At 37.8% G+C, this 14,322-nt stretch overlaps 1 protein-coding gene across 1 annotated transcript in view; it reads right to left on the reverse strand.

Annotated features, from left to right (window-relative positions):
• Positions 1 to 3,137: 3,137 nt before the first annotated feature.
• CLPTM1L (CLPTM1 like) overlaps positions 3,138 to 14,322 on the reverse strand; it is a 34,022-nt gene continuing 22,837 nt past the window's right edge. Inside the window, exons 12-17 of the mRNA XM_068936282.1 lie at positions 12,763 to 12,845; positions 10,873 to 10,907; positions 10,530 to 10,585; positions 10,379 to 10,423; positions 6,577 to 6,692; positions 3,138 to 5,477 (exon numbers count right to left, since the gene is read on the reverse strand). Coding sequence (XP_068792383.1) covers positions 5,399 to 5,477; positions 6,577 to 6,692; positions 10,379 to 10,423; positions 10,530 to 10,585; positions 10,873 to 10,907; positions 12,763 to 12,845 — 414 coding nt within the window. The 3' untranslated portion in view covers positions 3,138 to 5,398. The remainder of the gene's footprint in view (positions 5,478 to 6,576; positions 6,693 to 10,378; positions 10,424 to 10,529; positions 10,586 to 10,872; positions 10,908 to 12,762; positions 12,846 to 14,322) is intronic.

Here is a 14,322-nt window from a genome sequence, read left to right on the forward strand (position 1 = left end):
AGTCTATCTGCCAGACAACTTGAATTTGATCCATACTAGCAGAAAACTCACCTCCGTCTGTCAGTTCCCTAAATTTTATTTCCTGGTATACCTCAAGGGCAATACACGGATGTACTGTGAATAGCTCATACACCTCCTCTTGTGCCTGACCCCATTAGCATATGCACCACTTAGCCAAATCTAAATCCAACCTGTTCTGCCTGAGGAAGGGACTTCCTGTAACCCCCTGCTCCTGGCTGCATTCCTCCCCCGTGTTTGTGCACATTTCTAGACCTCTCCAGCTGTCCATATCACCTGGACGGGTTTCACCATGTATCCAGGGACTTTTGGTCCTGTATCGGCTACTAACTGTATTCCACCTGAGTGTATTCCTCAGTGTATTCCACCACTTGAGGGAAATACACCCTTCCTTATACTGAGTTTTGCACTTACGTCTTCTTTCTCAGGTCCCAGTGATGATGTGGAGTCATTACTAGTAAATGTTGCACCCTGAACTTGTTCCAGTGTCCTCTCAGCCATGTTCTTCTGAGTCTTGTGCCTCTCTCAAAGTTATCCCTGCTTGCTGAATCTGTGCCACTAATTCTATCTGAATGGCAGGGCCTAATGGGGTCTACAGATCCTAATACAACCTTCAAGGCATTGAGTAAGCCGTCTGCTCCTGAGGCTGATACTTCTCCTTGTTAAAGCCAGCTTGCCCATTCCCAGACAGGACCAATCCTGAAGCTACTCCTAGCAGTCTTTTAGGACAGAAAAACTTCAGGACTTTTATCTGGCCTCTGTCAGAGTAAGACCCCTTAATGCCCTAATGATCCATCACATCCATCAGTCTGCGTCATCACCGACCAGGGAATCTTCAGCTAATGTAGCTGATATTTCTCCCAGTCTGACACTGAGGCTGCTGCTTGAGCTAGACCTGTACAATCCCACTGTTAGCCAAGGACATCCATCCAGCTTAACCAGCTACTCAATCTGAGTATCTGTTTTTAGGGCACCCATCACCTGCTGTAGCTTTAATCTATTATGGAACGAAGCCTGCTGTGACAGCAATTTGCTTTGTTCTTTGCTGGGCTCCATCTTTAGCGTTGGCTGTTTTTACAGTGGTCTTGGTAACTGGAGATGTTATTTGTTTTTTTGGCCAGCTCCCTATATTATGGATCTCTTCTTGCAGTGGGGCATATGGTGGAGGGGAACAGGCCCCTCCTACCGTTATTATTACTGTTGCCAGGCTTGTGTGATTCTGGCTCTTCTCATGTGTTTCCATCCCAATCCTCTGAATCAGGGATCTCCACGAGAGCTGCATTGGTCCCTTCTCTAGTTTCTGTGTTTTCCAGGCCACTGTCTGCCTCTCACGTTGTGTGTGATGATCCCTGAATGATATGTCTCTGTTCTCACAGCAGCCCTAGCCTCTCAGTTTGAGGCAGCTTCTCCCTACTTGCGTGTGGCTCCTTAAAGCAGCTGTTTAGCGCTTGCTTTTCCTCTTGTATTTGCCTCCTCAGAGTCACGGTCTTCATTGTATCAGCCACACCTTTTGTTTACCAAACTAAATTTTTCTGTTCAATTCTGTTTAATCAGTGTTCAGTGCTGTTTTTCACCCCTTAGTCCCAATATTTAATCCTCAAACTCTTTGGTCCTTTTCTCAGCCTCTTGGCTGACAGACAGCCATGGCCAAGTGCTACATGCATTGCTCTTCCTTAGGAAGGCTCTCCCTCGCTGTTCCAAACTGCTTGTTATTGGAGAGTTTGAGAGGAAATGCATTTTGTGGCTCCAGTCCCTGCTGAACTGTCTTCCTAAAGACAACACTGTGTTGACGTTCTTTGTTCATGCAAGTGAGGCTCATAAGTTTCAAGACCCTTGCGCAAACTCATTCCCTCTGGTGCACAACTTTTTGTAGCCCTGGTGTGGTCTGTCCAGCTGTTTCCAGACTTCAGCTCTTATTTTAGAGCTGAAGATGCTTGCAATCTTCTACCAGTCAGCATCTAAATTTACTCTGCCACAGTGCTGCAGTATCTGTGACTTAGCCATGTGGGAAACCTGGAGCAAAAAACATGTGTGCACAAGCTGGTCCTTAAAATTTTAACACTCCCTACTTTACATATCATTGGTTATCTTTTACTATGCAACTGCAGTAGCAGAAGTTGGTGAATGGGAAATCAAAAAGCAGTGGTGGTGTTCTACTAAAGGGGAAGGGAACCTGCTGGAATTTGGGAGGTGGTGTTGATTAGACATAGTGACTGTAAAAATAGCTTCTTCTGTTGGTGAAATCTTCAGCAGAATGAAAGATCTCACTTAAGCATGAGGGAAGCAGAGCAGAGAAGACATCCTGAGCTCTGCTGATAAAAGGAAAAGCTGACTACATTGCTGCCCATTTTGTAATTCAGTTAGACACTATGGCATTAATAAAGAAAAGCCATACAGGGCAGAAGGTTACCTTTTGGAGAAGACAGTCGTTAACAGGTGAAAATCAACAGGACATAGCATGTTATGAATCTGGAAAAATTGTGCAGGAAGAGAACACTCTCTCAATAATACAGCTAAGAGGAACTGAAATGGTATTGGGTGTGTATATGAGTGGGTGGGCATGTAGGAAGGCAACGCCTAAAGGGAAGAGCTCTGAGGTACTGGGCCATAGGTCACATTCACCTACAGAAAGTGTCTTGAAGAAACTGCCTTTCTTCGCTTATATTCTTAGAGAAGCATGGTTGTTACATTATTATGCCTCAAGTATTGTGTAATAGTATTTTCCGGAAGCATACAATACTTTTCCTAAATCAAGTCTAACATACACACAAATCACTAATTTTTAAACATCTTGCAAACCCATTACAACTCTAATGATGATAAAGTGAGATGGTCACCGACTTGTTTATTACAGTTAATCCTAATAGTTCAAGAATAACTTACCTTCCTCACTTCTCTTAAGTAGATCAGATACTGATCATTAAGTATGAGCTGCAATATATTAACTGAAATTCTAGATATAGAAGAAAAAATCCAAACTTTTTATATTAATCATGTATAGAACCACATTTTCAAGTTAGTCATTTCCACAGCCAGAAAGCTGAAACATTTAATATCTCCCAAGTTATACTGCTTAAATAGTTTTTCCATCATCTTTCAAACAACAAAAAATAACTCTGTCCCATATGCAAGTGTTTTATTTGGAAGAGGAATGCATAAAACAATCCAACAGGAAAGTCTGGTTCATTTTAAAGACTTAAAATGCTCTAATTTTATATTCTTTATGACTACTATATGGCATACGAAGTCATTGTCATCAGAAATGCAAGACTGAAGAGCAGTAAACTCACAGTATGTAAAGGTGCAAGAGTGATTTTTTCAACAAGCTACATACAAAAAACGAATGCTGAAACGTTGGAAATACCCAATTATGGTATTCTGGACTTTCAGAAGCCACTCTAGAAGAATCAGTGACTTGAGAGCTTTAAAAGGACACAAAAAGGGAAGCATTGCCTTTTTGTATTATTTCTATCAGGATAAACTGTCAAACATTTAAGTACTATTATGAAATAAGACTCCCAAATTAATTTGCTTCACAGCAAAGAGGCAAAGAGCTCCTTCCAAACAAATCCGAAACAGGTACACAGTACAACCCATTTTTGTATAGACTTACGCGTATCTAATGATAAAAAAAATCAACAAATCTATGGTCCTCCTTATTTAGAACTAAAAACGTAAAGAGAGCTTAACATGAAAATGAGTTAAATATCCACTTCAAGACTCCTTTACACTGTCAGCAGCACGTAAGGAGGACTTCAGTAAAGGCAGGCTATAGTCCCTGACAAAAGAAGTTCGGCACATTTCTGTATCTTTTTGGAACCCAAGTATTTATGCCTTCAGACTTCTGCAGTATTAGGACTGGATAAAGTCTACTTCATAAAGTAGTAACAGACTATGGTAGTAGATCTGTGTTCTGTGAAGTCATTCAATCTATATTTCAAATCAATAACACATTGAAGTTAAAATAGCCTTGCACAAACAGGGTGCGGTTTAATAAAAACCTTTTGGTTGGCAGTTATTTGGAAAGAAACTTAAGAATCATTAGGGTTAATCTCTATAAAGTCATTGACCAAAAAGAAACTATAATTAGTCATCTTATTCTGGTTTTTGGAATTAAGCATTTTTATTTGCTGCTGAAAGTCATGCACCATATATTTCACTTACTGTCACTAAGAAATATAGAGCTAGAGTTTTTAAATACACCTGTGCAGTTTGAGTTTTGGTATAACAATTCAATTTCAACCTGATTTATGCTAATTTTTGATAATGAGAAACAGATCAACATACCTGCCTTCATAAACTGTTCTACAGAATATAGATTTTAGAATGTTTAAAAGTGATTTATATCTGTTCTTAAGCAGGTGGTGGTTTTTTTTCCTCTCTCCTGTTTTTAGATAATTTGTTGAGCCTGTATTGTATTTGAACAAAATCATTCCATTTGAATGATATATGTTTTGTCTTATAAACAGAACTGGGATGGGAGGGAGAAGGAAAAGACCAAGGAATTCTTCCCTTTGAAAGGTGAGAGAATTAGCCTCTTCAGTCATTGGGCACCACATTATGAAGAATTTAAGATGTGTTAAGAGACGTTCTTAGCATATCACAATGATTTCCATTATATGAATATCCGCTATGACAAGAAATCAGAAGATTTGTTATATAAATCATTCTGTATTGTTAAACTTAGATACATACTAAAAGAAATCACATTGAAGTTTTTTCACATCTTCATTCAGTTTAAGACAACAGAAATTCTCTGCCATGTTGTGGGCTAAGAACATGCCCAAGATTTGAATTTTATCAGCCCCATCTGTCTTGTTATTTATTTCCAACAAAATTTGTTTTAAGCTATGAACTTAAATGCCCATGTACAATTTTAATCATGATTTCTAGAATTTCCATTATCAAACTAGAATGACTTGTAGTTAGTGTATAGTCCCTAACTACACATTTTAATTTTGACAGTCTCCAGTTTGGCAGTGATGCTTCATTCTGCTGTAACACACTGGGTTATTTTTCACTTTTCGTAGCCTAGTAGCACAGGCACCACACTTACAGTTACTGAGTTGTCTTAAAAACATAGATTTGGACTATCAGTTACAGTGACGAGGACACTGAAGGTTTTCACTGAAGAGAACTTTAAAATGCAGAAGGATATTGAATGACACCTGGCAGACTGTTGACCTCGTGAGGACAAAAAGGAATCTTGAAATAGGATATCAAAACTAGATTTTGGCAATATAGAAGATGTATTGTCCATGTAGTTCTTCCATAAGCTTTAAAAATACTCTTATTAAATAAGTTTTTCCTTAAGACCAGATAATACGTGTAACTAGTAAGAGTCCAAGGGTCAGAATCGTCTTCAATTCCTAATTATTCTCTATGAGGTTTTTTTTTTTGGCTTTTCTTCGTAGGATTCTCCATACTCATTCACTCTGCTCTTATCCACAGGATAAAGCCTGACAGGGAAAAAAAAAAAAAAGTTAGTTACATGCAATACTGTCTAACAGTTTAATGAGATTCAAGCAGTTCTGTGTTACTAAATTTTAAGAGTGAATTCCTTTGTCATCCTACTTTATTTTACAAGTCAATTCCTTTCTCATTACATTCTCTATTCCCATTTGTGGCCTAAAAACACAACAGTCTTAAAGATCAGCTACAGACACATCAGCTTCTTCATATTAAGACGCAACCAGTTGTCTCATAACAGGGCCTCTCAAAGGATGAAAGAGCTCCCCTAAAGCTTGGCTGGAATATTTCTCAAGCAGTCCAGGATGCCTCTCCAAATTGAGCCCAGTGCCAAGCCCCTGTCAGAAGTTGCTGGGCTCTTAATTTCTAAAACAGTACCTTAAAAGGGGCCTGTCTGACTCTTATGTGCAATTATATAAAGCCAAAACTCAAGTTCTCATTCAGTATTAATGATTAGTTAGATGTAAACATCCACGTAATCTGATGTAATGTGAACGTGGCTTAAAATTTAGGAAGTGTGCCTCAGCTACTGAGGCCTATGTATAGACAGGCAGCCCCTTGGCAACTATTAGAAGCCCAGAACTCGTACAAGGTTTTGTGAATACAAGCTTAAGAATTGCTCTTCTCCGCCTTACTTCAGGTCTTTGTCTTTCAGGTTAATTTTTTTGTTTTGTTTTGCAACTAGCAAATGTGAAACTCCACCTGTTGAAAAGCAGGAGCCTTGTTCTGAGGAGGGAGAAGGGATAAGAGACAAAAATTCTGTAAGTGCTGCGAGAAGAGGAGTTTAGTACTTGACTACTCTCTTCGCATACTAAAAAGGGTCTAGGAATACTGTTAGTTATGGGAAGGTGCTTTTGCTATACTGAACTTATTTGTATTGAGATTGCCTTTTTGCGATCCCCTGCTCAGCCTTCCCGTTCAGTAGGCATATACAGAAGTACCATTATCCAGTCCATACTAGACTTTAATATGGTATTAATATTTTGTTTAAAGTATATTCCAAACTATTCTGTAACTCTTTGTAGCCGTAAGACTGCAAGCATTTAGAGTGCTTTAAAAAAAGCATATCAGTATTAAAGAAAAGCATACCATCTTTGGTAAAGATAGACCAGGAACACGACATCATCTCTAAAGCATGCCAGCCTATGAGATGTTGGCATAGTGATGATAAAAGCAAAGATATCATCAATAAAGGTGTTGAATGCCTAAAAATGAAAGAAAAGCATACTTCAATTGGGCATGAAGAAAAGAAGTCATCTGTCACATAAAGCTACAGGAAACAGGCTTTTTAGAAAAACATTGTCCAGAAGGTACACAGATTATTATGCATCTATCGCATTATTTAAGGGTTAGGCTGAAAAACTAATTAATGCAAACCTTAAAGTGCGTTCATTTAGTGAAGACTGTACTGTCTACTTTAAACCAAACAATTACAGGCAATACGTAAACACAGTCCAAGTAAGACTACTTCAGTTAAGTGAGAATATTGTTTGTGAGAAAAAAAGCATTCATCTCTTAAACATTTCAGTGAAGTTGTTAATGTTACACTGTAGCTTCCCATTAACCATATGATTCAGGATTCACAAAATGTCATAGTGCACTTTCATTTTCTGTGGGAAAATGAAATAATTTGCATAAAAACCTCTTATTCATTTACTATTAAGAACATTAACTTGGCAACCCTACACCATTGTCAAGTTTTTTACCTGTACTCAACTAGGCATACTATAGGTTCTGTTTCTGAAGCAATAGTAAAATATTTTCTGATTACATTTCTTGAATGAAAATGTTCAAATTTCCCGACATCTGCTGGGAAAGCTATATAAACAGGCTCGAAGCATGTATGGATGACTATTTTGACAGAGGAGATAAAGTAGGCAGGCAACTCTTCTGGATCTGATCCTAACCTACAGGGAAGGCTAGACATCAATATTTATGGTGTACCTGCTCCAACACTCGTCAGATAGTGATTTGAATCAGTTTATTGCACTAAAAACAGCAGGAAACATATCCGGCAAAGAATATTTACTGTTGGGTTAACAGATGGAATCTGCTTATAAGAGCCAAGAAAAAAAAAAAAAAACCCACATAGCTTCTCCCTTTAATATTAGTGAACTCTTAGTCTGGATCAACTGTACATGAAGTCATACCTAAAGAAGTAGGAGAAGTGGTGCATTATCTAACTGGAGGAGGACTCACTCTTGGACAAAAAAAGCAGTATTTATATGATGAAACAAAGTCAATTCATCAGCAAAAAATTGGGATGTTGGAAAGGCAAGAGTTCTGATTAGTTACAACAGGCAAGCTCTTTCTGGCAAGTCAGAACAAATCTGTCAATCCCAAGTGATCAAAGAGTACAGACAGCACTTCTCAAGCCTATGCAAAGATGATCTGCCAGTGGAACAGAAGAACCTGACAAATTACAAAGTGAAGCCTTTCCAAGTTAACATCCGAGTGATGTCTTCCAACAGTGATGAAGAAAAAGCCTCAACTTCCCACCCTTTCAGATACTCATGCAACCCTCAAAAGTAATCAGAGCTGAATACATGAAGGCAGCCCTTCTAAGTGTTTAGTCTCACTGGTCTGCTTTTGAGATGACTTCATTTGAAGGTATTCCTGTGCGTAAAAATAGTGACTACAGCAGCTGAAAAGTTAAAAGGATCTAATTTTTGCTAGTCTTCTGTAACAAAAGGAATACTATACCTAGATGACATTTTTGCTATTCATGAATAATAAAGAAGATTTCCCAGAAAGAGCATAAACTCCTAGAGGTATTAACAAAATGTAGAGTTCAAAATAAAGGCAAAAAATGCTTTGCCTGCTTAGGTGAATCAAAAATGCCAAATCACACCAAAATGGGGGAAGATTCCAAACCAAAATATTCAGATTTTATTTAAACATGCCCTAAAGTGAAGTTGCTCTAGTTTTTTGGATTTTAATAGGATCTTCAGAAGTTTCCAGGAGCTTGCTAAGACATTCTTTAAATAATTGTAACAAGCTATTGAAATGATATCAATTCACTATTTTGAAAGGGGGCTTTCAGACTCTACTAGTAGCTCTTTCCATTGATTAGCACCAAATCCCAGAACACAGAAAAAAATTAAGGTTTCTCTTCTCTCCAAAAACAAGCAGACGTGAGACCTCAGACTATTCTTTCCACGATTGAAAGCGCAGAAGACAGTGAATTTAAAAATTCACTAGGAAAAAGTAAGTTATCCCCCTCAAAAGCCCAATAGTTAAAAATAGTTCTAAACACTACTTTCTGCATACATGCAAGCCTTTGTTGCAGGTAGCCTCTGGCATCTTTTAACAAGAACCTAAGTGCTCAGTAGAAGAAAGCTATTCAGAAAGTGCATTTTACTGTTTTGAAGTTTACCCATTGCTGGAATACAACCCGTGTTGCCTATTCAACTACTGAGGTCTCTGCTCAGTTACAAAACATGTATTTTGCTGCTAAAGCAAAACTGAAATTGGTTCACTAACGTTTACTAATAATATAGTTCATCTTTTTCCTATTAGGAAACAGGCTGATTTGCCTACTAGATTGTTGAAAGATTAGAAGCTAATTTTTGGGCCATATTTCCATATTGCATATTGTTAGTTGCTATCCTGCTACCAGGTATACTTCTGTCTGTTTTTCCTAGGTCCTTTGTGATTCCTTAAAAAAAATTAGGAAGGCAGAAATTGTGGGTATGGCTGCAGGCTCACAGAAATATGAAAGCTATGACAGGCTCTTTAATTTTCAGGATCTTAGTTCTTTGTCCCAGAGTATCAGTTCAAAAGTGGACACCCCCTTTTTAGAAGCTTTTAACACTGCTTATTTTAAAGCACTATGTTGTGGAAAACATTGATACACTGGTGTGAAGGGAGAATGAATTAAAGTGTTCACATGCGGAAGCATAAAAAAGGGGTAGGGAGAACAACATATTGATGGCACCTAGACTGGCAAGTTATCAAGATCCCAGCACATCTTTGTGTAGCTTCTCAGGATACAATTACCAAGAATACAAAGGACAGTACAAACAGTCCTAATAACTCACAGAGACAGGACACGATAGAGACCAAATACTATCAGCTGTTAAAGGATACAAGAATCCCAAACCAGCATGTAGCTGCCAATTTGGGAGGAACGTAGGAGACACAAGAACTCAGGTTGGTGTTCCTTGCCCTCCATATCATCACAGGGAATTGTGACTGGGCTACTTGGATACACACATTTTGGTGCCTGAATACTATACAAACCATTTGGACACACATGTGGTGCCTGCGGGAGGGCAGGTATGAGATTGTTAGTGAGCTGATTTTGTTCTGAAATTAACTAATTTTCCAGTCCTCTAAAGTTTAGTGCTAAGCTTTGCTACATTGTTAATAATGTTAATAATAACATTTGCTACATTATTTCCTACAAAGGCAGCCCTGACTAGTGAGGATACCACAGTGCAACCACTTTTTCACCATATACAAGCACAACATTGCATGTATTACTTCAATCTCTGGTCACTACTGGCACCTGCCAAAATAAGGTATCTTAGCAGTCCTATCTATTTCTTAAGAACTATTGTTCAGTAATAAATCTTGCACTTGTTAAAATAATGTATTAAATTGAGACTGAAAAAATTTATTTGCAGGACCAACACTTGTACCCACACAGGACAGGAGAAAAAGCAATACTCTCATCAAAACTGGGATGCAGTTATATGAAAGCCATTATGAAAAATGGAAATTAATGTTTCCTTTTTTAAAGACAGTTGCAAACATTTCTAATTTTACTAGCGGTGTAGTTCTTAAAAATGAACTCAGCCTTAAGCTATATATTACTACCCTGTTTCTTAAGGAAAAATTATTTCTGAAATAACAGCACAAGTTTTTTAAAAAGTACAGCTTTACTTACTTTATATGTGAAAGCTTTCCATGGTAAGTGTGCAACAGATTTCATCTAGGATTAAAAAAAGAAAACAAAAAACAAAAAACCAAAACAAGTTGTAATTAAGTCTAGAAGAAGAGACTTAGAAAAGTTATCTTCTATCACTTTTCAATCTTACCTTGTAGTTCACAAACAGCTGGGGCAGCATAAATAGGAATCCAAAAGCATACACTCCTGAAGATAACATATGAATTGTTTAGATATAAATGTACAACAGAAGTACATCAGCCAACTGTACTTTCAATTAGAGATCTACATTTGTCTTCCTAAAGCGAGAAGGTGCATCTAATTCTTTTGGCTCGCTTCTCCCTTTTCTCAATTACTGTGATAATTTTGGAAACCAGTCAAATTATTATTCCATATTACATTCTTCCAGCTGATGCCAGTTAGTTTTCTACTTTTGAGTCTTAGCCTTAATTTGAAGAAATATGAATAGAAGAAAAAAAAAAGAGGGTACTCACCATTGACAAAGCTGTTAATCAACCAGGAGTACCAGCTGCAAACAAAAGACAGTCCAGTTACTTTTCCACCTCAGACAAATAGATATATACCCATAATACGCCCATCCCAGTGGCTGTATGCTACCAAGAGCTAACTGACTACTCCACGAAATTGGCTATCTTGTGAGGTGTTTAGTTCTTCTGTGAAGTAATTCACATCTTCATCTGATTAGAAAGGGCTCCAGAAAAGCTGTTAATAGTTTAAGCAATGGACACTTATCAGTAGTATCTAACAAGTTTGGAGAATTTTATCAATGGCTTCAGTAATTGTTCAGAATGTTCCAAGACTTCTCCATGCAAACTACATCAGTGTGCACCACACACCGTCCATATTAATGCCCACAAAGGGTAGCACTGTATTTCTAAATATGAGACTTAACATGGCACTGCAAGGATTCATCAAATTTAAGACAACAAATACCACTGAGTGCCGATCACTACTGTAGACACTGTTTTTAAAGAGTAAAAAGGAGTAATCTACATCTTCCGCTAGTTAAATCTAACAGAACTTCCCAGATGTTCAGTGGAGCACAACGTTAGCCAGATAACAACAGTGTTACACATGGTGGTTAAATTCCATTCTTCTGTTTGCAACAGCAAGAAAGGCTAATAATTGCAATGCTCACATTGCGTTACTTGAAATTGAACTTGTACACAGATTAACAGCAATGTTCTAGTTGCAGCAACATTTCATTAACCCACATGCCTCTACAAAATACATCAGAAAACAAAGCCTGTAAGATTAAAGGATAATCCACTGCTAAGATTATTTGTTCCATCACATTGCTTTACAAATGCAGATTTAACAGTGATCAAAATTGTACAAATTGTTTTCATTTTCTTGAACTACAGCTTACAAAACATCTAGCATATTATTTTGCACTACTGAATGAATTTAAGAATTTTTTTTTTAAGGAAAGCCAAAATTTGTTTAAATGCTGCATCTTCGTAAACTCCTTACAGAGAAAAGAGCCATTGAGAAAAATGGTTCCAATAGCTCAGCCAAACAGCCAAAATTCCAATAGCTCAGAAATTGTCCCAATTTCTACTACAAGCACTGCTGCCCACATACGTGGCAATAGTAGTCCTTTCTGATGCTATTTTAAGCGGTTGTTTTCCCTCCCATCCCCACTTGGTCTAGAGAATACAAAGGATTCGCCTGCATGGCCCTTAACAGGCACATGCAGCTTTTTTTCTGCAACGAAGCTTCACGGCCACCTACTTCTCTATATTTCTCCAATAGAAAATGAACTAGCTGTATTATTTTGAGTGAAAGAGGACAGGAATTTCACCTTTTCATGAAATAGAGATTAACAAGAGCAGAAGGCTTGATACGGCGCAGTAAACCCATGGCTCTGATGGCGTACAGACTCCCTTCTTAAAAAATGCTTTTGCCTGCTTACCATCCTAACCGTCACATTTAAGAACAGAGGAAACCCTCTTGGTCGGAAGAGAAGTAATTTAGGGACCTTTTTGCTTCTTTCTGTTATCACAGGTTCAACCACTGAATTCTTCTGTTCTCTCCTCCATGTTATCTGTGGTCTTACATCACTGGCAACTTTCTTCCTCCTCTTCTGATTGACAGCTTACTCTTGTAAGTTATTGAATTCTACTACAGTGCTATCAGCTCACCTGTGAAGTACAACCACCTGTAGCTTACAGGACGTTAAAAGGCAGCTAGTCTTTCCAGCTTGAAATCCTATAGAAGTAGGAAGTTTCTGGTTCCTCACTTACGAATCAAGGAACCTAAAATAACTGATTTCCATATTCCATCATCTCAAACTAATTAGCGCTGAAGTGTGAAATATTTCCATTCTATATAAAATCATTTATAGATTTACAATACTATACCTTTTGTATTTGACGTTCAGCAAGGAATAACCTGCACCTCCAATACAGAGTGGATACAGCAAATATGACAAATATTTCATAGCCTAATAGACAAGGAAAATAATCTGTTAGTTCACATTTTTATATGTAATAGATTTTTCATGGTGTTAACTGGAAGACAACCACATAACTTTTTCCTTGAAAATCTTTTCTGATTTCTGAATATCTACTGTTATTTCCAATATGCTTCCAGTTCAAGAGAAGGTAAAAATTCCAGTGCTCACATCAGACCAAAGCAGTTTAAACTCTGACCTTCGTACTGTGTTGTGTTGCCTATGTATGCTCTAAGAATAGCTCTCTGCTTAACACAAATGTTGTCACCTATGTTCAAGTAAAGAAAGAAAGAAAAAAAAAAAAATCAGGAAGCATGTGAACATTCCTCCAGCATACATAACAGGTACAAACACCAGTTTTCAAATTTGTGAGGAACAGGCAGGAATGGCAGCCCATTAAGATATTCCTCGCTGGGTAAGTCACTTGCAGATCTACTTCTCAGACAATGTTTCAACCAGATTCCAGCTTCAAACACAGAAGTAACTCAAAACTTTTGGTCCTTGTTATACCAGCATATGTATCTGATCCACAGATCAACTAATGCCATAATAGCTAAAACTTTCCAATATAGAAGGAAGATTGATGAAAATTGTATGAATTTAAGGAACTTCTGAGAACTCTGCCACTTTTTTCCGATGATGTCAATTGACTGGGTTATCCGTTCCCTCAAGATAAAAAGTGAAAATAATACATACACTCAATATGATTGGTCAACACACAATTTCCCCAAATTATAGTAGCAGTAGTTATACTACTACTACTACCACCTTTTTAATAGAAGGAGTCTTCAAACGTCCACAGGCAAAGTGACTAAAGATCATTCTGAAGAGGAATGAGGGGGGGGCAGTTTTGGGAGATCATAAATGACTTTCGTAAGAAGGCCACAGCAGGCCAAACAGGACCGAAGACCAAGTTTTCAGTGGCATAACCCACCACTCCAACGCCATTTTTGAATATAGGAGAAGAAAAGCCTGCTACAGTATATAAGTCCACAGATGACATAAAACCGCACTCAGAGGTCTAGTCTATAGCAGAAAAGCCAAGTTATTTCTTCACATCCGTTTTCACCTTAGAGAAACTTGGACACATCACAGGAAAGCTTTTAAATTAGAAGTGCCATGAAAAGAAGTTTTGCATCTAAAATACTGACAGCATATAGCAGCAAGCTACTAGAACTAGGTGACAATCACCCAGGAGTCAAATCTTTCTTATGAAAGCAACGAACTCACTGCTGATGCAACTTACCACTCAAGACCGTCTTCATACCAGAAAAACCAAAGATGACACCTATTTCTAACATAGCCTTTGGGGCAGATCAAAGACACTACACACCAGTAAAGTTGGCACTCATATCAAAACAGTAAAAACTGAAATAACTAAATTTGTAACATACAGCTGGTATATTTGGCAAGTCAACATGGCCATTTGTTAATGGAAGTAATGTCTCTATCACAACTTTCTGAAGGA

This window comes from Struthio camelus, chromosome 2 (assembly GCF_040807025.1).
Source record: "Struthio camelus isolate bStrCam1 chromosome 2, bStrCam1.hap1, whole genome shotgun sequence".
Taxonomy (NCBI): domain Eukaryota; kingdom Metazoa; phylum Chordata; class Aves; order Struthioniformes; family Struthionidae; genus Struthio; species Struthio camelus.